At 57.0% G+C, this 19,451-nt stretch overlaps 5 protein-coding genes across 5 annotated transcripts; 2 read left to right on the top strand and 3 right to left on the bottom strand.

The window, feature by feature from the left end:
* Positions 1-3,572: 3,572 nt before the first annotated feature.
* On the bottom strand, positions 3,573-4,387 carry NPB (neuropeptide B). Its single transcript, XM_009898012.2, has 2 exons — positions 4,040-4,387; positions 3,573-3,881 (listed from the first exon to the last, which is right to left on the bottom strand). The coding sequence occupies exons 1-2, from the start codon at positions 4,268-4,270 to the stop codon at positions 3,753-3,755; spliced, it is 360 nt and encodes a 119-aa protein (XP_009896314.1). The 5' UTR covers positions 4,271-4,387; the 3' UTR covers positions 3,573-3,752.
* Positions 4,388-4,474: 87 nt separating this feature from the next.
* ANAPC11 (anaphase promoting complex subunit 11) lies at positions 4,475-5,035 on the bottom strand. Its single transcript, XM_054171002.1, has 2 exons — positions 4,892-5,035; positions 4,475-4,800 (listed from the first exon to the last, which is right to left on the bottom strand). Exons 1-2 carry the CDS (start codon positions 4,998-5,000, stop codon positions 4,655-4,657), a joined length of 255 nt encoding a protein of 84 aa, XP_054026977.1. The 5' UTR covers positions 5,001-5,035; the 3' UTR covers positions 4,475-4,654.
* Positions 5,036-5,083: 48 nt separating this feature from the next.
* ALYREF (Aly/REF export factor) lies at positions 5,084-9,876 on the top strand. Its single transcript, XM_054171001.1, has 6 exons — positions 5,084-5,383; positions 5,653-5,784; positions 7,918-8,065; positions 8,166-8,229; positions 8,366-8,543; positions 9,605-9,876. Exons 1-6 carry the CDS (start codon positions 5,153-5,155, stop codon positions 9,617-9,619), a joined length of 768 nt encoding a protein of 255 aa, XP_054026976.1. The 5' UTR covers positions 5,084-5,152; the 3' UTR covers positions 9,620-9,876.
* Positions 9,877-10,021: 145 nt separating this feature from the next.
* On the bottom strand, positions 10,022-13,351 carry LOC128898242 (uncharacterized). Its single transcript, XM_054171099.1, has 3 exons — positions 13,348-13,351; positions 11,972-12,034; positions 10,022-10,638 (listed from the first exon to the last, which is right to left on the bottom strand). The coding sequence occupies exons 1-3, from the start codon at positions 13,349-13,351 to the stop codon at positions 10,022-10,024; spliced, it is 684 nt and encodes a 227-aa protein (XP_054027074.1).
* On the top strand, positions 10,083-18,285 carry ARHGDIA (Rho GDP dissociation inhibitor alpha). Its single transcript, XM_054170643.1, has 6 exons — positions 10,083-10,177; positions 14,655-14,864; positions 15,214-15,297; positions 15,876-15,952; positions 16,126-16,189; positions 16,616-18,285. Exons 2-6 carry the CDS (start codon positions 14,675-14,677, stop codon positions 16,813-16,815), a joined length of 615 nt encoding a protein of 204 aa, XP_054026618.1. The 5' UTR covers positions 10,083-10,177; positions 14,655-14,674; the 3' UTR covers positions 16,816-18,285.
* Positions 18,286-19,451: the final 1,166 nt, after the last annotated feature.

Here is a 19,451-nt window from a genome sequence, read left to right as displayed (position 1 = left end):
ATGTTTCCTGGGTTCTAAAACTGCAGAAAAATTTGTGCTGAAAAGGTATCTCAGCAGTTTATCACATAACCAGGGTGGGCATGGAGGGAAGAGGTGACCTGGATTCTTCTGCTGTGTTTTGGTGTTATCTTGGTGGCAAAGCAGCAACTGTGAGCAGTCACAGTGGGGCTGTCCCGAGGGGGCTGTGGTGGGGACAGCTAAGCTCATGGGGCTCTGGGTCTCATGGCTTTCCCAGAGCCTGTGTTTGCATGTTGGCATTTCGGTAACAAGTGTGTCATCTGTGATGAGCTGAGCCATGAGCATGTGTGAGAACTCTTCCTGCTGAGCATGGGGTGGGACTGGAGAACTGTGAGCCTCCTGTTCTCTCCTGGGGTGGTTGGAGTCCCTCAGGTGCCCCAGCAGCCCTGTGTCTGTGCTGTGCTAAGCATGGGGACTGCTGTGGGTATGTCCCCTCATCCTGGGTTTCTCCTGGCTGTCCCCTGCATCCCCCAAGGCCACTGCTGAGACCTGGCATTCCCACTGGGGAGGGCAAAGACAGCTAGCTGGTCCTCACTGCTCTGCAGAAGGGCTCTTCAGCAGCAAGGCTGAGCTCTGCAGGGAATTCTGCAGCTGAGGAAGAGGAAAGGGCAACCCTGGGGGGTGTAGGAGTGATCTCATACTTCTGCTGCCCTTTGTTGTGAGAAGATGCTTCCTGTATAGGAAGGTAGCACCTATCTTGCCTCGGTGTCAGGGTGATGGCTATGATGAAAAGCCACAATGAGCCTTGTCTGGCTGGAGACAGTCCCCAGAGTCTGGGCAATGGACAGGTCCCTCCTGGGGAGCCCAGGCACCCCTGCTGCTCATGTTGCAGTGCAGAGCCCAGAGTTTTTCCCTTCTTGACCAGAGGCAACAGCTGCTGCTGCTGTGAGACAGGTTGGGGGCTTGCCCCCCAGCTGAAATGGCCATTCTGCCAGCTGTGCCAGCCAGCACGGGCGGCAGGCTCTGCCCTGGTTCTGCTACAGCCTAGTGAAAAACAGGCACAGGAGCCACACGTGGTGTGCCCCCATCGTGCCGGGGCAGAGCTGAAACACTGCTCTAGTCTGCATCGCAGCCCCCAAGCGCCCTGTGCACCCTCCTGCTGAGCCCCGGCTGCTTTGGCTCGTAGCAGAAATGCTGCCTGGAGCTGGCAGAGTCGCTCCTCGCCCCCAGAGCAGCCGTGACTGCGAGCTGTCAGCCCCTTCCCGGGAGCTGCCGGCTGTTGAGCGCACAAATAACCCTCTGCGGCGCGCAGCCCCCTCCCACGGAGCCTGCAGCAGAGTTTGTCATTAAAAACAAACAACTCAGCCGGGGTGACACATCTACCCGCGCTGAGCATTTGCATGCGAACGAGCTGCCGCGGGGACCCAGACAGGTACTGCTGTTATTAACAAATGACAGAGGCACTTCAGCTCCGCGCTCGCCCTGCGCGGCTGCTGCCTGCCCGCGGAAACTTCTTTGTGTGCAAATGTCAGCTCGGCTCTCACAACCGGAGCTGCTTGTGCCCTGGGGCCTCTCAGAGTCGTTTCTGAGTTTAACGCTGGAAACTTTTGCACCTGATGTTCCTTTCTCCAAGCGCCTCTGGGCCTCTCTTCTACGCTGTTGTTTACTGACACCCTGCGAGTCCTGGGGGCAAGAATGAGCACGAAATTAAAATAGGGAGAGAAAAAAATACATGAATGTCAAGTTTGTGACTTGCTTTGTTTTCTGTGATATGTTTGTCTTTTTCATTATTATTATTTTAAATTTATTTTTGATTTTTCTTTGAAGCACAGAAGATCAGGGCTCTGTTCCCTGCACCCATCCCGAGGAGCCCTACCTGTGCAGTGCCAACTGCAGTGAGTGCCTGATCCTTCTCTATTGGGAATTGACTCACTGGAATGATTGTGGCAGGTGCCTTAACTTTTGTAAGAGCAGCTGTAACCCTGTTGAGGGGAGCTGGCAGACCCCGATGCCCCAGCAGGTCACCATAGGCTGCTGCTACCCTGGGCAAAGTCCCAGCTAAGCTCCTCACAGCACGTTGCTCCCTCAGTGCAGGGAAGGCTGGGCATCTATAGCTGCTTCCTACACGAGGTGGCTCTGGGCAGGAGCTCAGCACCTGGACCACAGCTGGTGCTGAACCAGTGTGTTACAGAATACAGAATTAACCAGGTTGGAAAAGACCTTTTGAGATCGAGTCCAACCTATCACCCAACACCATCTAATCAACTAAACCACGTCACTAAGTGCCTCATCCAGTCTCTTCTTAAGCATTTCCAGTGATGGTGACTCCACCACTGCCCTGGACAGCCCATTCCAATGGCAAATCACTCTTTTGGGGAAGAACTTCCTCCTAACATCCAGCCCAAACTTCCCCTGGCACAGCTTGAGACTGTGTCCTCTTGTTCTGACGCAGGTTGTCTGGGAGAAAAGACCAACCCCCCACCTGGCTACAACCTCCCTTCAGGTAGTTGTACTTCTGTGGATGGCAGAAGGGCTGCACCCAGGACATCTGTGTGGCAGCAGCATGGCTGTCCTGAGCTGCCTGAGCACTTCTTGTGTCTGCAGGATTTCGGAGAGGGGGCCAAACACAGCAGCAGCTGCTGGCACCCTGCTGCCCATCTAGGTTCATGAGAGGACCCTGGCACCAGTGACTGAGCCACGCTGGTGCCCTGGGGCAGGTGCAGACCTTGCTGAGACTTGCATGGTGTAGTGTCTTGCAAAGCTGGGACTGTGCTGCAGCTAGGAGTGGGTGACAGGGCTAAGGAGGCTTCTCTCATGCAGAGCACACTGCTGTGGCCATGCACCCTTGCTGGGTGAGGCAGGGTCCTGGGGACCCTCATGGGGTCAGGGACTTCAGCCAAGCTGGGTGCTGTCCTCCCAGTCTTGCCTCTGGGGAGGAGATGGCCCTCTCAGCTGTCTGTCACTGCAGGGAGCAGCTGATGGAGGGGGGGCTGCCACCACACTACTCTTGTCCCTGGGCCATAGTCTGCTGCCAGAACATCATCTTGTTGTTTCAGTGCCAGGTGGAGATGCCCAGGTTTCTTGCAGCACAGAGAGTCAGCAAACTAGGAAAGGGAGCACCCTGGGGTGTCATTCACCCCCAGGCAAAACCCCACTGGCTCCAGCTACTCCCCACCAATCAGCCCAGGTCCCCTGCAGTCTCCATGGGGCAACAGTGTGATAGTTGTGACCAAGAAGTGATTTTTTTTCTGCTGTTTGAGGTGCTTTGGTTCCCAGGGGAAAAGGCCACTCAGAGAGGCCCAGGAGCCATGGGGCTAGCCAGTGCTCTCATGGCTCCTGGAAGCATGGTGGAAGAGAGAGGGTGAATCAAACCACACATCAGGTGCTGGATGCTTGGCTGGGTGCTGAAGCCCTTGCCGTGACACCCACGACAAAGCCAGGAATGGGGCTGTTTGCATTCCCAGGGCTCTCACACAGCCCTGGTCCTGCTGTCATCCATGTGTTCCTAGACATGTTGTCACTGTTCTCTCACCCAGGGCATGTCCCAAGACCAAGCTCAATATCCTGCCTCTCAACCAGGGCAGAGCCTGGCTTTATCCAGCCTGACCTGGGGCAGCCCCCAGCCCCAGATGAGGCCCTGCAGCTCTCAGGGAGATGGGGTGGGGGCTCAGAAACCCCAACCCCTTAGACCCAGCAGGCTCTCTCCACCCCACAGCATCACTCTCCCCTGCAAAGACAGACAACAGAGTCAGCCTAAGCATGTTTATTGTCACCAGAGACACACTGGTGCTGGCTCAGGTATCTGCACACTCCAGGGGGTCCAAAGACACAGTTATGTCTGCCTTGCACCGTAGAGTGCCAGGGGCTCCAGGCAGCGACCAGCAGCTCCACGGCTCAGGGGCCACATCTGTCACACACAGCACCTGCAGAGGAGACAGTCAGCAGGGACCAAAGTCCCCAGGTATCGAGACACCAGAATGAAAGGCACAGTGCAGGCAAAAGACTCTGGTGCTCTGGCATGCTACCCATGGCTGTGAGCCCGATCCCAGTGCCCACTCTGCCCTGAGCTCCTGGTACTCACCGCAGACTGGAGCCAAGCGGGTGGGCGGGCAGAGCCGGGCAGCACACCAGGACCGGGCTCCTCGACGCTGGATCGGCGAGCAGGGGATGGGCGGCGGAGGCCAGAGAGTAGTCCCGAGGCTCTGCCGACCGAGTAGTACCGGGGCCCAGCTGCTGGCCGGTACCAGGGCTCGGCAGGGTGGCAGAGACAGAGCAGTGCCAGTCCTAGTCCCAGCCACCGGGCAGCGCGCATCGTGCCGGCGAGACGCAACGCTGCTGGGCCACCGCTGCTTTTATATTCAGGCGAAGGGGGCCCGCCCCCGCGGCCCGCCTTCCGGGGGCGGCAGAGCCGCAGGGGAGTTACTCGCTGGCAACTTCGCAGCCATCCCCGTTACCATAGGGCTGCGGAAGTCTCGGTGCACGTCCGACACCGGTCCTCCCGCACCCGCCGAAGCCGCTCTCCACTGCACCCCTCTCCGTCGAGCGCCGATCCTAAAAGCAGGATACTGAACACGGGGGTGGAGAGGAGCAAGTAGTGGTCGCACCTTTATTGAAGGCGGCCCAGCCGGGAGCGCGGCCTGGGGCAACAGAAAACGGTCCCGGTCCCGCCCCCCGGTGCCCCGGCAGATCCCAGCGGTCACTCCTTGAACTTCCACTCCTGGCGGCACATGGGGCAGTGCTGCTGGACTTGCTGCGAGTTCAGCCACTTGAGGATGCAGTGCATGTGGAAGCAGTGCGAGCACTGCCCCCATACCAACGGGCAGTCGTCGCCGGGCACCTTGCCTGTAGAATGGGCAGTCGGTCAGCCCCGGACCGGCCTGGGGGAGGCCGCAGCCCTGGGGCCTCTATCCCGCCCGCCCGTCCCCTCACTCACAATCGGGGCAGCAGCCGTTGAAAGCCATCCGGCAGATCCCGCAGTTCTCGTCGTTGGCCACCCACAGCCAGGAGGCGACGCCGTGCCAGCTCCGCACCCGCACCCGCATCTCCCGCCCCGCCGGAAGTCCCGCCCCGCCCCATAAGGCCCCGCGCACAAGGGCGCGCGGCCGCCGCGCCTTCGCCGCTGTCCCTGCCTCTTCCGTTTCCGGCGTCGGCACAGCGCGGCCGGAAGTGCAGGCCCCGGAGCGGAGCCGCCATCATGGCCGACAAGATGGACATGTCCCTGGACGATATCATTAAGCTCAACCGGAGCCAGCGGGGTGCTGGCCGAGGCGGCGGCCGGGGCGGCCGGGGCCGAGGCGGCGCCATCCGCGGCGGCGGGCCCGGCCGGGGCGGCGTGGGAGCCGGGCGAGCGGGCGGCGGCCCCTTGCGGAACAGGCCAGTGATGGCCCGGGGCGGCGGCAGGAACCGGCCCGCGCCCTACAGCCGGGTATGGAGCACGGCGGGAGTGGGCGATGAGCGCGCTCGCCCATGGGGCTCGACGGTGTCTTGGGGACCTAGGCCTGGGTCGGGCCTTTGATACAGCGGGGCGAGCGGCAGTGGGATAGAGCTGTGCGGCCGTGAGGCGGCGGCGGGGCGGAGGGCGGGCCCGGCGGGCGGCCCTTTGTCCGCTTCTGGTGGGGCGGGAAGCGTGGCCGGCGGCAGGCTGTGGCTGGCGATGCCCCGGCACCGCTTAACGAGGTCCCGGTCTTGTTGCAGCCGAAGCAGCTCCCCGAGAAGTGGCAACATGACCTTTTCGACAGTGGCTTTGGAGCTGGCGCCGGCGTGGAGACCGGCGGGAAACTGCTTGTCTCGAACCTGGACTTCGGTGTTTCGGATGCGGACATTCAGGTAGAGGCTTGGGAGCAGCCCCATCGGTTGCGCGGGTCATGTTTGGAGGGGGTTTCATTCATCGCGTCGGGATCGGGCGCGTCAGACGCCCGCGGCAGCTCCCTTTACACCCCCACGCCTATGAACTAGCTGTGCAGGGTCGGGGTTTGTGCCACAAGTGCCTGTCTTGCAATGGTTTTGGGGATCCCAAGAGGCTGCAGTTAGGAAAAGCCACTGTCTGCTGGAGGGTGGTAGCTGATCCCATTGTTGAGTGAGTGCCACAGTACCTGTGGGAAGATGCTGCTCCTGGGCTGGGTTTAGTTAGGCTGGAGGATTTACTGTAAGCCATGTAAACTCTCAAGGTCTGTGTAACCACAGCAATTCCGTATCTGTGCTGCGTGTCTATCTGGGTGCTCTGCTTTTGTGGGATCTGCTTCACAACTGGTGAAGGCCTGTTTTGAGCATTGGGGTGTAACTAGGAGGACATATCTGTGAGGGGGCACAGGCTCTTCTGCACTACAGGACGCATGGTACCTGGTGTGTTCAAACCTGGGCCACAGCCCTTGTTTCAGACGTGCTGTGGGTAAGAACTGCTGGGTTCTCTCGGTGGGACATGCGCTGCAGTCTGCCTGTGGGTTGGTAGCCTTGGGGTGTGCTGCTCCCACTGGGCTGTGAGGTCAGGACCATAGCGAGGTGAGAGTTGTACAGAAATAACGGTTTGTGAAGACCAGGCAGATCCCCACCAGGGGCTCTGGGGCTCACTATGCTGCAAAGGCTTCCTGTGTCCTTGCTAGGGAAGAACAAACAACTGATTCCCTGCCTCCTTCATTGGTTAATTCATTCCTGTTACTTCATGTGCTGATCCGGCTGTGCCCGGTGAATCGGTTTTTTTAGGTCACCTAGTTACTGGATGGTGCACTTAAACCCACCTCTTTTTCTCAGGCAAGTTCAGATTTGGGTTAAATGAGTTTCTTGCTTCTTGTAGACAGGCACAGATATGAGTCTCTGAAGTCACCTCAATTTACCCAGCTCCTGCTCTTTGTGTGGCAGCTGAAATTTTCTGTTTCTGCCACTGGTTTGGGCAATCTTCCACCTATGGCTTATTTGGGAGGAAAGCTGAATCAATGGCTTTACACCTATTTGTCACTACCCAGCCTGTAATTTAGTGCTGACTCAGATGTGGTGATGGATCTTTGTTTCTATGCTCATTGCATCGTTAATGCGGTACAGCTTCTGCTCTCTGCTGCCAGGGCAGCTGCTCTGGAGAGGGACCTGAGCACCTCCTTACTTCTGTCCAGGGAACTTCTTGAGTTGTGTGAAATGTTCATCTCCAGTGAGAGATGCTGGGAGGAGCTGACTTGCAGCCCTGCCTGGAGTGTTGCATGCCTGGGAGGTGGAAGAACACATGTGGTGCTCTGAAAAATACTTGGGCAGTGACTCGGAGGGACAGCTGCAGGGTGTCTGGGATTTGCAGCAGATGCTATGGGAGGTGGCCTGTCCCTCTGACACCCAGCAGCTCTGGTGTCAGTGAAGCTTTTGAGATGCAGGGTAGAGCATAAACTTGTGGAGGTGAGCCGCTGCAATTGGCTTCCTAAATTAAACAAAAGGAGTGGCTCCATTGCTGCCTCTTTATTTCCAGCCTTTGTGCCACGAGGAAGGATGAGGAGAGGGCTTTCCTTATTTCAAGGTTTGGGGTCTGTTCCTGATGGACTGTTTTTAAATTGCACTGGTCTGATAAAGATTTAAAGAGGAAAAGAAGTCCAGTGATCAGCCTGTGGGTCCCTGCATTTGTCAGGGGGAGGATCATTCCTCCTCTGGAACAGATTAGTGTCAAAATTATTTTTGAGTGGTCACCCCTTTGAGCCTCCAGAAAAAGACGTGAGGTTTGCCCTGAGTCTGCTTCATGGGCTGTAAACATGCACGCTGTGCTCGCTGAAGATGAAGTCTTGCCTCTTTTTGTGTCACCTGTGGCGACTTTCTTAAATCCTTCTGAGGAGCTCATGCTCCCTCTTCGATCAGTGCTTTTTCTGAGTTACCCATGATGGTTTGGAAGGCACCTGGAGCTGCTGAGAGTGGTTGCATGGGGCAAGCTGCTGGCTGTGTAGTGTCTGCAGCGCTGATGGACACCTGTGCTCTTCTCCCTCTCGTTCTCAGGAGCTCTTTGCAGAGTTTGGGACCTTGAAGAAGGCAGCTGTGCACTACGACAGGTCCGGCCGCAGCCTAGGGACAGCGGACGTGCACTTCGAGAGGAAGGCAGACGCCCTGAAGGCCATGAAGCAGTACAATGGGGTCCCCTTGGACGGTGAGTCGGTGCCACAGCCTCCGCAGCGCGTTCCTGTGGCTGGAGCAGCCCACGTGCCACGTCCCGCCGCACGCCGGCTCATGGGCTGCTCTTCCCCCAGGGCGCCCCATGAACATCCAGCTGGTCACGTCACAGATTGACACACAGAGGAGACCAGCACAGAGGTGAGATGCTGTGTGGGAGTCCCTGAGCCTGGGGAGTGCAGGGTGGGGATGAGCCCAGCCCCTCCTGCTGTGGGAAGCGTGGATCTGTCTGGGTTAACCAGAGTGCACTAGACCAGTTGCTTTTTGAAAATCCCAGTGTAAACAGAGGGGGCATGACCAGAAGCCGTGGCGGTTCAGGATTCGGTGGAGGAGGAGGCAACAGGCGAGGAACTCGTGGTGGGAACAGAGGGAGAGGCAGAGGAGCTGGGAGAACTTCCAAACAGCAGCTCTCTGCAGAAGAACTAGATGCACAGCTGGATGCTTACAATGCCAGGGTAAGTGCTGCCCGGATGGTGGCCACAGCTTCCCCCATGACATTTCCTGGGAAATTCCTGCTGCCTCTTAGCTGCCTGTTAGAGGGAGTGTTTGCCAGGTAGCTGGACTAAAGCAGTGTCCTGAAACTGGGCAATTCCCTGCTCCAGCAGTGGGCTTTCATGCTCCAGAACACTGTCAACTGCTGACACCAAAAGCCAAGAAATGGCCTCGTTTCCTGCACCTCACTGGGGCTGGTGTAGGGCCAGTGCTGCCATGGCTGGAACAGCGGTGGGGAAGAGTGGCTGTGTCACGAGCCCCACAGAGATATTGGGCTGGGGAAATGGTTCTCACATGGATTCTTCCCTGTTTTCTGTCTGGGGTGCTGCTGGAGGAGGGGTCAATGGTGGATAAAGGTCCCTAAGAGGGGTGCTGATTTTGGATACAAGTCCATAAAGCATGGAGCCACACATGTTGGCGGCTGCCCTCAAAGCCAGCTCATGTCTCAGCTGCAGCCATGTGAAAACATTGATAGGGAGCTGAGGTCACACATGTACATGGTGACAGCAGAGTCAGTGTTGTAGGAATAGGGTAAAGGTGAGACAGGAGTGTGGGAGGAGTAGAATGAGCAGTATTACACAAAAATTTGGTATGAGTCTGTCTGGTGTTTTGAACATTCTCTGGCTGTGGGGATTTGTAGATCATTTTACTTTGCACAGACTTGACTGGGGGATGGTGAGCACGGTGAGGTACCTCCCAGTTATGCCCGAGGGCACTGAGAGAGTCAGCTGTGTCCTGCCACCATTGACACTCCCAGGCCAGTGCCTGTATTTGCCTTGAACTTGCATGGTCCTGGCCAGCAGCACGGGGGAGTAGTGGTGGTTCACCCGGGGCAGGCTGCCTGTGGAGGGTAAAGGAAGGGCCTGGATGCTGTGGTGGTGCCACGGTGTGCTGGGGGTTGCCACAGGGGTGTGGTGGGGTACCATGAGGTGTGGAGGTACCATGGGGTGTTATAGAGGGGTGCCATGGAGTATTTCAGGAGTGTTGCAGGGTGTGTGATGACAGCTCCTCTCCTCTCTTCCAGATGGACACCAGCTAAATGGGTGAGCAGCGGGCGCAGAGAAGGACTCCAGTCTGGCTCCACGCTCCGGGGGGGGCTCCGGCGGTGGCCACTCATACCGTGGATGGGAATTGTTTTACTTTTCGTTCTGGGATAGGTTTTAAACTCCTGTAAAGGTTTTTTTTAATTCTGAGCAGACCCGTTTTGTACCGAGTTATTTTTGGGATAAATTTTACTGGTTGCCTGTTGGGCCGAGGTGGCTTTTTCACCTTTGCCGTAATAAAATAGAACCGTGTCTAGAAGTGTTGACGTCTGCGCCGCCCCGCGTGCCGCCCCCGGCCGCGCCACGCCCGGCCCGCTCCCGCGCGCCTTCCCGCGCCCCGCCCCTCCGCCGTAACTCTATGGTCGGGCGCGCCACCGCGCGCGCAGCCTCTCAGCCAATCAGCGCTCTAGGCCGCGGCCGGAAGTGAGGTGCGAGGCTGGGTCCTGTATAACGGGAAGTGACGGGCGTGTCCCGGAAGTGCGGGGGTGCGCGGGCGGCTGGGCGGATCCCGGCGGCGTTGTCACCGCAGCGCGGAGGGAGAGCGAACAGGGCCGGTAGGGCGGGGCGGGGGAGCGGTGGGGACCGGGATGCGGCGACGGGCGGCTCCTGGGGGCGGTGGGGCCCGGACGGGGGGAGGCCGTCCAGCTGGGGCCTGGCGGGGCCGGCCATGCCGCGCCCCGCTGGCCATGGGCCGCGGGAAGGGTTGGGGCGCGGTCGCGGTGCGGGAGTGGGGAGCCCAGTGCCCTTGCACGACCTTCTAATCGCTGGGGACAGCCGCTGTCGCTGGTGAGGGCCGTTCTGGAGAGGGGCTTCCGAAACACGAGGCCCACGTCAGGGTGAAACGCAGACGGGTCGGCTCGGCTCCTGCTCCACGAGGAGCTGGGGCTGTCCCTCGGGCTTCTCCCGTTGCCCTCGTTGCGGGCGGTGGTGGAATGAACGGCGGTCGCGTTTCGGTCTCCGGCGTGTGTGGAGATGCGAGCGCTCTCACTTGTCTCGGATTTTCCATAAATGGTTTCTGGTTACGAAATGAGGAACTTGGAAGCAGCTTCCTCAGGGTCAGTGTTCTTTCATGTTAGGGTAATGAAGGAGCCCGATTTGTCGCCCGTGGTGCTGTTGGCAGGGATCGTGTTAAAGCAGCCGGGGCAGCGTGCATAGAGACCCCAGCGTGGCTGCTGCAGGAGGTCTCGGCTCTTTTCCTTCTTTCACCACCTTGCGGAAGGATGGCAATGGCTCCGTAGGCTTTTTGCAACAAGTCTGAAAGTCGAAACTTCCTTTTCTTAAGACAAGAAGCGCTCCCAGTCACTCTTAAAGGCTGAGTTGGTAGCTTGAGAGTTTCGGGTCTGGTCCAGAGAGCAGTGGTGCTGCTTGTCCAAGAGTTCTTCCAGTGCAGGTGTTCTTGTCCGCTACAGGGACAAGTGGTGATGCAGGCAGACAAGTGATGTCTGTGTCTGCAGCGCTGTGGTCACCACACAGACAGTGGCAGAGCTGGGCTGCAGCCTGTTAGCCATGTAGCTTGCTTGAGTTGTGGACGTAGGACTGTGGGAGGTTTAGAACTGCTGAAGCTGTGAACGTGTGGATTGTCTGCTCATGCTTTTGGGGCTGCTCATGACAGTTAATGCCTTGCAGGTAAACTGCAGTCCAGGGTTATGTCATGAGAAAAAAAGATAAAAAATAACACCACCCCCCCATCTTCAAAATGCCAAGTCTCTGAAAGCATCCAGCTGCTCTGAGTCCTTCATCCTGGAGTTGTGAGCCAGTAGCAGGGATCTGGCAAGATGATGAGCATCTGGGATGCCCTTACAAAGTGATGGGTGCAGTGGCATTGTCTGGAGGTCCTCTTCCCTGTGGATTCCTGGTAGTGTCCAAGGGCAGCACTCAGCCTCAGGAGATGTCAGCTGGTCACCAATACCCCCTTTTCCCTGCTGTTGCCCTGGACCTGTCCCAGCCTGGCTCATTTCCGAGCAGCAGCGCGGCCTGGGCCGGTTTTCGCAGCTCTGGCTCCCTGTCCTTGCAGCACAGAAGCGCTGGGAGCTGCATGTGAACTGGATCTGTGAACTGCTCTGTCTGGAAAGCAGCCCTGCAGGAGCGGTTATTAACGGGATCACATTCCAGCCGAGTTTGCTGAGCTGCTGCACCACGGGGGAAGGAGGAAGGGTGGGGACTGCTGGAATTGGCACTGCCGCCTCTCCACGGCTGCGCTGTGGCCTGATGGACGTCTGAAGCTGATTAGCTCATCCAAAGAGACTCTGACTAATCCTGGTCTCACTTGTGCTGTGGCATCCTCGTCCCGGGGCACGAAGAAGTGGCTGTGTAGCCCTGCTCTCCTGCAGACAAGTCGGGCTATGTACTGGGCAGTTTGTCTGTCCGGCAGAAGGTGGGGCTCTTGCATTCACTGCTGCTCACTCCTTGTCCTGCGTGAAAAACGCTGAGAATCCAGGAGAAACTGCTGACCGAGGAAGCACTGAAGGCAGTGCATTCCCAGGTGGGGAGTGGTTCAGCCTCTGTCCTCTGCAGCCCTTCAGGCTTCTGTGACCTGCAGGAATCTGGGAAGAACCCAAGGCTGTTCCCCAGACATCTCTTCACCGCAAGGAGCCCATCTCCTGTAACAGTGCTTTCAGGCCAAGCAGGGGCTGGAGCCCCCTTCCCTGCAGCCATGGCAATGTTCCAGCAGGTCTGTGCCATCCCACAGAGCAGCTGGGCCTAGCACCGTGGAGGCTGCAACTCACTGAGCCTCAGGAGTCAGCAAGCTTCTGTGCAGGGGTGCTGAGCAGGGCACCTCAGCACCTCCTGAGTGCCATTCAGAAGGAGCTGAAGAGTAACCTCCTCTAAATGCCTCAGCAATGCCTGAGGACTGAGGTGTGGAGCTCCTGTGAGGCCCAGCAGCAGGTCAGCAGTGTAGCAGGACATTTGGTTATGGCGCTGAGCCCCTTGCCAGTGTCACAGGTCCCCTCTCCTTTCTGCCGGTGTGGTGTCAGCAAGGCACAGGTGGGACACATGAGCATGGCTCTTTCTTCTCCTGGCTCTTCAGGTCCAGTCATGTCCCTTGGCTTCCCTGTGTCTGACAGTGTCATGGATGCTCTGTCACATACCTTGGAAAGCTTTGCTTTACTAATCCTGAGCTGTGATGAAGGCTTTGTTGAAGGAGCCTGATGAGCAAGAATGAGGCCTCATAAAAGTATTGATGCTATGAGGAGTCTCCTTCCCCTCTGGCTGTGTGTTTGGAGGAGCAGCTGAGGCACCATGGCCTGTGGTGATGGAGTGCAGTGTTTGGTGCCCTGGGGGGTGGGATGGCTGTCACAGGGTGAATTGACCCTCACATTGCCAGCTGAGGCCAGGAGCCTGCTCTCTTTTGTCTCTGCTGTGCTCTCTGCTCAGCACAGCGTGATCAGAGGTGGTGTTCTGTCTGCAGCCCCTGGAGGCCTGTTTTGAGAGGTGAGGTGGTATTTCTCCAGGGTTTCTGCAGAGATCTGAACCCCAGCCTGGCTTGAAACACTGGTGGAACAGTGCTTGGTATTGGTCTGAAGAGCTCTTCTCAGGCTTTGCTGGGTTTCCGTCAGTTAAGAGACCTGATGAGGATCAGCGTGGCTCTTGATTAATCCGTGTAGTGGTGAACTGTTTCTTTAGCTCTGTGTCACAGGATTGAGGCCAGAGGCACAGGAACATTACTAAAGAGCTGAGGATTTGGGTTTTCAGTTGTGTCTCTTTATTTTTCTGTGCCCCCTACGCATGGTTGTTGCTAAATATCTGTTTGTGGGAGGGGTTACCCTAAGGGAAAGGTGAAAACTGAGTGCTGGTGATGTGTGGGAGGAAAGAGTCTCTCTCTGCTACATCTGGAGGTTGGTTGAAACCAAACTTAGGCATTTCTTAACCAGTCAGGGTAGGACATCTGATCCTGGACATCAGCTGCTGTTCCAGCTGCTGGGGATTGTCAGTGTTTAACACTGGGGCTGTTCCTGTGCACAGTGATCAGCCAGGCCAGACCCCTCTGTTAGGTCTATGCTGTGCTCAGTACTGCTCTGCAGACCTTCTACTGCGTCCACACAGCTGACTTTGGTGAGCTGTGAGTCTTTGAGAGGTGGCTGGTGGCTTTTCTGGCCTGTCATTCATAGGTGCTCTTCAGAGCTGCCTCTGCTTGGTCTGAAAATTGGAAGATGGTAGCAGACTAATAGACATCAGTGCCATGGGAAGGGCTCCAACACTGTGAGGGATATGCATGTGGATGCTGAGGAATCGTCTGCCGTGTGGATGTCTGTTTATTGCAGTCACACTTTCAAAAAGGGCTCACAGGGAGTTTGGGAGTCAGCAGAAGGTAATGACTTCCCTTCTTTAAAGCTCTCCCTTCAATTCCATCCCTTCCACCCTACACTGGTTGTGCAGCTGGCCGTTTCCTAGTTGGTCTTGCCCAGCTGAGCCAAACTCTGCACGTTTACAGCCCGTGGCCGTGTGTGACATAGACCTTTCAAAAGGGCCAAGCGTGAGGTCAGCCAAGCTGGGTGTCCTGTTCCACTCCTCCCAGGCAGCCAGCACAGAGCAATGGATCTGATTGAGTTACAGATACGAGCTCCAGATTGCTGCAGAGGCTCCTGGCACTTGTGCCAGGGTGGAACAGTGCAGAGCAGGGTGGGGTAGAGGCCTATTCTTAGCTGGAATTGTTGTGTTGTGGAGAGCTGAACTGAACTGGCTTAGGTTTGTTATGACTGAAACCACACCTGACTGGTCTTGTGGGGGAGAGCATTTTCTCCATAGCTGGAGGTATTTACTTATCTGTTCCAGTTTACCAGGAAAGGGCTGAGGCTGAATTTTTCTTCCCTCTTGCGTGGGCCTCAGTGAGCTGCGAATGATACCTGGCCTAGGGGAGGGGTCTGCGGGGCCTTGGCAGAGTTGTGTCCCTGAGGGTCCTTGGGGACAGCCCCTGAAATCATGGCAGAGCAGTTCTGGGAGAGCCTGGCTGGTGCTGCTGGGCTGTGCTGGTGGGAAGGAGCTGCACAGGGGGGCAGGTGGCTGCAGTTTCATTTCTCCTTCCCACTACAGTGTAAGTCGTGTGTGTGAAGATGGCAGAGCAGGAGCCGACAGCAGAGCAGCTGGCCCAGATCGCAGCTGAAAACGAGGAGGACGAACACTCTGTCAACTATAAGCCACCTGCCCAGAAGAGCATCCAGGAGATCCAGGAGCTGGACAAGGATGATGAGAGCCTGCGCAAGTACAAGGAAGCACTGCTGGGTGCTGTCACCGTGACTGCAGGTGAGCCCCAGGACATGGCTCAGGGCAGGGCTCTGCTGGTCACCTCCTGCCTCACGTCTGCTCTTGCCATTCCTCTCCCAGCTCTGTGTTTTGGCAGGAGCAGGAAGGCGTGTGTCTGTGCTCCGTGTGCCAATCTCTGGCCCCAGCAATGAGGCCCAAGGATGGAGGGTTGGCATGCTGTGCTTCAGAGGGGGTGCTCTTGGAGAGTCCCTGAGCTGGGCCTGATGTGCTGTGGAGGCGATACATCCACTGGTTTTCCTGCTCTTTCAAGAAGTGCCCTGGAAGGAAACAGAGTTGTGTTGGCTGGCGTTAGGATGGGGATTTAACAGCCTTTCCACATGTCTTGTAGATCCCAATGCTCCGAATGTGGTTGTGACCAAACTGACTTTGGTCTGCACTACTGCTCCTGGCCCTCTGGAGCTGGACCTGACAGGTGAGTTAGGAGAGAATTCCAGCCCTTCTCCCAGGTGCAGTGGCCCCCAGGTGCATGGCTGGCTTGTGGGCCAAGCATCCTATGTCAGAAATGCCCCTGGGTGGGATGCCGAGTTGGGCGCTGGGGTTCTGGAGTGCTCTGTGCCTGGGCTGTGTCCCAAGCACAGCAAAAGGCCTCTCTGCTCCTGCTCAGTGTCAGCCTTCCCTCATGTGAGTTGCTGGGCAGGGAAGCAACTGTCCCCCAACCTTTGCAGCCATGCTCAGGGCAGCCTTGAGGTGGTGGCGGCCTTGAGGTTGTGGTGGCCTTGGTGCAAATGTCCACAAAAGATCATTCTTGCATTACCTGCACTTCTGCTCTGCAGTGCCCTTCACAGGGCATCACTTGTCCTCCTTGGGCAGCCTGGGCAGCGCAGCAAGAGGGTCCTGTTGTGCAGAAATGGAAGGGTGATCTGCATGCTGCCAGGCAGTCAGGGTTGTCCCCTGGCCCTGCAGACACTGTCCTGATGACCTCTTGCATCTTAAATTGGCCCCAGAGCACAATACAAAGGGATTCTGAGTGACCCTCTGCCTTCTTTGCAGGTGACCTGGAGAGCTATAAGAAGCAAGCATTTGTGCTGAAGGAGGGTGTGGAATACCGGATAAAAATCTCCTTTAGGGTAAGAGTTCAGATCTGAATCTGAAGGAGGAATCAAGATGGGACTGCTGCAATCCCAGCACTGGCAATGTCCAAGCCCTGGGAAGTGCTGTGATGGAGGAACTTGCTTCCCATGGAAGGGGTGGGTGACGTGTCCAGGGGTGTCTGCTGCAGTGCTGCCTTGTCTCTCTGCAGGTTAACAGGGAGATTGTGTCAGGGTTGAAGTACATCCAGCACACGTTCCGGAAAGGTGTGAAAAGTAAGTGCTGACTGGGGTGGGTGCTGCTTTGTGTGAGGGCGTCCTGCTCCCTCCACTGGTGATGGGCACTCCCCCACTGGAGCCTCCACTGCTCATACTGGGAGGAGAGTGAATGTCTTCAGTCACGTCTGTGCTGCTGAGCCTGTGGTGATGTGTGAAAGCTTCTGGGTTTCTTGCTGTGGCCACCTGTGCTCCTGCCTGCACCAGCACCCCTGGGCTTGGTGCCTGACAGTGAGCAGATCACTGCTGACAGTGATGTTAGCATGTGGGAAGCTGTTTCCAGAGTGAGCAGAGCTCACACATCATGTGATGTTCCTGTTCTCACAGCTCCCCTGTGGCTTGTTGTAGCAGTAACAGACCTTTAATTTGCTTTAGCCTTGCTCCAAACTCAGGGGAGGCTCCATGTGCCTCTTTCTCTCCTTCTAGTTGACAAGACCGAATACATGGTTGGGAGCTACGGCCCCCGAGCAGAGGAGTATGAGTTTCTGACCCCCATGGAAGAAGCCCCTAAGGGCATGCTGGCCCGGGGCAGCTACAACATCAAATCCAAGTTCACAGATGATGATAAGACTGACCACCTGTCCTGGGAGTGGAACCTGACCATCAAGAAGGATTGGAAGGACTAGCCCTTCCCAAGGCCAAACCCCAGAGAGCGTGAATCAGACAGTGGCTACCGTAGAAATTCCCCCCTGTACCAAAGTGCTGACATTGGAACCCTCTTACCTTTCACCCCCCATTATAATTTGACCAGAGAGCTCAGTTTTGTACCGTGCCCCCTCCCCAGAGCATCGCTGAGTGCATTGACCAAACCATGCTGTCTGCATCTGGTCTCCAGCTGCCCGTCCCGGGGCTGGGCATCCCGGCACAGAGCTGGGAGCGCTCGGTCCCTTGCCAAGCCCTTTGCTGCTTCTCACCTTCCTCTGTTCAGGTGGGTGCTGAAGGGGAGGGACTCCCATGTTCTGTGTAGGATTAGTGCTTGGCTTTCCTGTGCACAGCTCAGGGTAGCTACTGCCTCAAGTAGCTGAAGAACTTCAATGCCAGGCAGCTCTTGAATCTGTTTGTTGGTTAAAATCATGTCCAGCCTGTCCCTTCCACCCGTCAGTGTCCCGGGAACACTGGCAGCGTCATTTGTGGATGTTCCCTGTAACCATGATGCCTTAATGTGTAACATGTATCCTCTAGGGAGGGGGCCCTGCCCCTGTTACACTTTTTAAACGCCCCCACCCGCCCTCCCCCCGTCCGTTGGCATGGCACTCCTCTTGGTCACGCCCCTCGTGGGTTATTAGGAAAGATTCACAACTTCCCGCTTTGCTGCTGGTCCGTTCTTCACCCGAGACAGGATATCTCTAGAGGGGAGGGTGGTGACATCCTGGGTGACGCCTGGCTGCCCCCTCACATTGTCGGGAGAGCTGGCAGGTCCCCTGGCCCTGCTGGCATAGACTTCCGACCTCTGGCAGCCTCTGCATCTCCGAGGAAGGGGGGAAGCTACAGGGTGGGTGGGTGCGGGAGTCACCAGAGCTGCCATCACCTCACACTTCTCACTGCAGCCAAGGTCGCTGCAAAGCACTGAAATTCCAGGCCAGCACCTGCCCTCCTGGCGGTTTTGGGCTGAGGATGGACTAGGCTGTTTCTGCAGCTGCTCTCCTGATACGATCAACACAGAGCTCGCCATGGACAAGTACTCCGAAGCGGTTAATGCCTTATGTATCTGTTCTGCCTTTACAATCTGTGCCTGGCCTGTCAGTATTTATTGCCTTGACACTCGGCTCCCGCCGTGCCCGCGGCAGAACCCCCGCGGCGGCCTGGGCACGGCGCTCGGGGCGAAGGAGCCCCGAGGGCTGGGCAGGCACGGTCCAGCTCCGCAGCCCTCATTTGGATCCTGCCACGTTGAGGTTGTATTAGAACTGGGACCAAGTACATGTGGCTTTCTCGTAGCTACGTCTCTGCCTCTAACTCTTCCCCTGCCCTGCCCCTAGAGTGGTTTTTGTTAATTTGATTTGGTGCATATGTCTGTAAATCCTAGAACCGGGTTAACAGGATTGGAATCATCGTCTGCTTCTCCTTTTATGACAGTTAAATAAAATCTTTGAACTGACTGTCCACAGCCATTCTCATTCTGTTCTGAAGCTTCTGGCCCTGAGACTTTGGCGGGAGGTGGCGGAACCTCTGCTCAACAGGGGATTGCTGCAGACACCGGGGCTGGGAGAAGGCTTGAGTCCCTGGGCTGGCTGAGTGGTGAAGCAGGAAGCTGGGACAGACCTTGCCAGAGAGGTGAGGCCCCTGCTGCAGGGTTTGACCTCAGGATGTGTCCCTCGCTGTTCACTCTGCGTGGCCAGCACTGAAGGGTGAGAAGGGTGTAGGGGAGTAAAGATGAAGGGTTTGTGAGGTGGTAAGGTTGGGGGGGTGATCTTCTGTAGGGAGCACATTGGGTTCTGAGCCTTGGTTTGCCTGTGGTGTGTCCCCTTCAGCTGCTAGCACCAAGTGAAATTACTGTGTGGTCAGAGGAATGAGGGAGGTAATGAGGGAGTGTGATAAGAGCCTGTGGTAAGAGGATGTTTGCAGAGCATGTGGCATGTTTGTGTTAAGGATAAGAAAAGTGTATCAAGAAAAGCTCTTTACAGGCTCCACAGCACTGCAGAAGCTGCAGAGGAGATGGCTTAGCCCTGTTCCCAGTCTAAAAGATTTGTGACAATGATGAAAAACTGAGTACAGGAGGGAATCTGCTGAGCTCGCAGCACAGGCCCTTTTCCCTGGTCCTTGGAAAGCTGATGCCCATCCCAGGTGCTGCAGCTGAAGGAAATGATGTGGCTTGGAATCTGTGAGGAAGTACAGAACAGCCTCAGCCAGGCCTGAGCTGCCTGCCTGTGACGGTGGGGAGCAGATGCCAGCAGTTTGCCAGTGCTGCTCCATGCCGTGAGCTGCACCTAGTGTGTGCCCCTGTGGCCTCCCCATGAGAGCAGGAGCTCAGGGCGGGCGTCACCTCCCTCGTGTCAGTTAGAGTGAGCCCAGATGTGCTTGATAAAGTGAACAAAGGCCCTCCTTGTGCCGGCCCCCAGCAGCCGCTGTGGGCAGCTGGTGTCAGGGCGAGATCCTGCCTGATGCAATCCCCAGCTCTTGGGCAATTCTTGACAAACTCGGGACGTTGGCGTTTCTGTTGGTCCATTTGCCCAACGGTGGACCTGCTGTAACTCTGGAGGCTGGGGCTCCAGTGGTGACTCACTGCCCATGCTTTCTCCAGAGCCTGGCAGCCAAGTCCATGAGC

The sequence above is a fragment of the Dryobates pubescens genome, chromosome 20 (assembly GCF_014839835.1).
Source record: "Dryobates pubescens isolate bDryPub1 chromosome 20, bDryPub1.pri, whole genome shotgun sequence".
In the NCBI taxonomy this organism is placed as follows: domain Eukaryota; kingdom Metazoa; phylum Chordata; class Aves; order Piciformes; family Picidae; genus Dryobates; species Dryobates pubescens.
Note: the sequence above shows the minus strand (reverse complement) of the source record. Positions and strands in the feature narration are given on the sequence as shown.

Bases quoted from the DNA above. Each gene is read 5' to 3' on its own strand.
- LOC128898242 (XM_054171099.1), bottom strand. The intron at 10,639-11,971 runs GTACATAGCCCG...TTTCGTAACCAG, and splicing joins CCGGACAGACAAACTGCCCA to AAACCATTTATGGAAAATCC.
- NPB (XM_009898012.2), bottom strand. From the start codon at position 4,270: ATGCGCGCTGCCCGGTGGCTGGGACTAGGACTGGCACTGCTCTGTCTC. The intron at 3,882-4,039 runs GTGAGTACCAGG...TCTCCTCTGCAG, and splicing joins CCGCTTGGCTCCAGTCTGCG to GTGCTGTGTGTGACAGATGT.
- ARHGDIA (XM_054170643.1), top strand. From the start codon at position 14,675: ATGGCAGAGCAGGAGCCGACAGCAGAGCAGCTGGCCCAGATCGCAGCT. The intron at 14,865-15,213 runs GTGAGCCCCAGG...CATGTCTTGTAG, and splicing joins TGCTGTCACCGTGACTGCAG to ATCCCAATGCTCCGAATGTG. The intron at 15,298-15,875 runs GTGAGTTAGGAG...CCTTCTTTGCAG, and splicing joins TCTGGAGCTGGACCTGACAG to GTGACCTGGAGAGCTATAAG.
- ANAPC11 (XM_054171002.1), bottom strand. From the start codon at position 5,000: ATGCGGGTGCGGGTGCGGAGCTGGCACGGCGTCGCCTCCTGGCTGTGG. The intron at 4,801-4,891 runs GTGAGTGAGGGG...CCCATTCTACAG, and splicing joins CAACGGCTGCTGCCCCGATT to GCAAGGTGCCCGGCGACGAC.
- ALYREF (XM_054171001.1), top strand. From the start codon at position 5,153: ATGGCCGACAAGATGGACATGTCCCTGGACGATATCATTAAGCTCAAC. The intron at 5,384-5,652 runs GTATGGAGCACG...GTCTTGTTGCAG, and splicing joins GGCCCGCGCCCTACAGCCGG to CCGAAGCAGCTCCCCGAGAA. The intron at 8,230-8,365 runs GTGAGATGCTGT...TGAAAATCCCAG, and splicing joins CAGAGGAGACCAGCACAGAG to TGTAAACAGAGGGGGCATGA.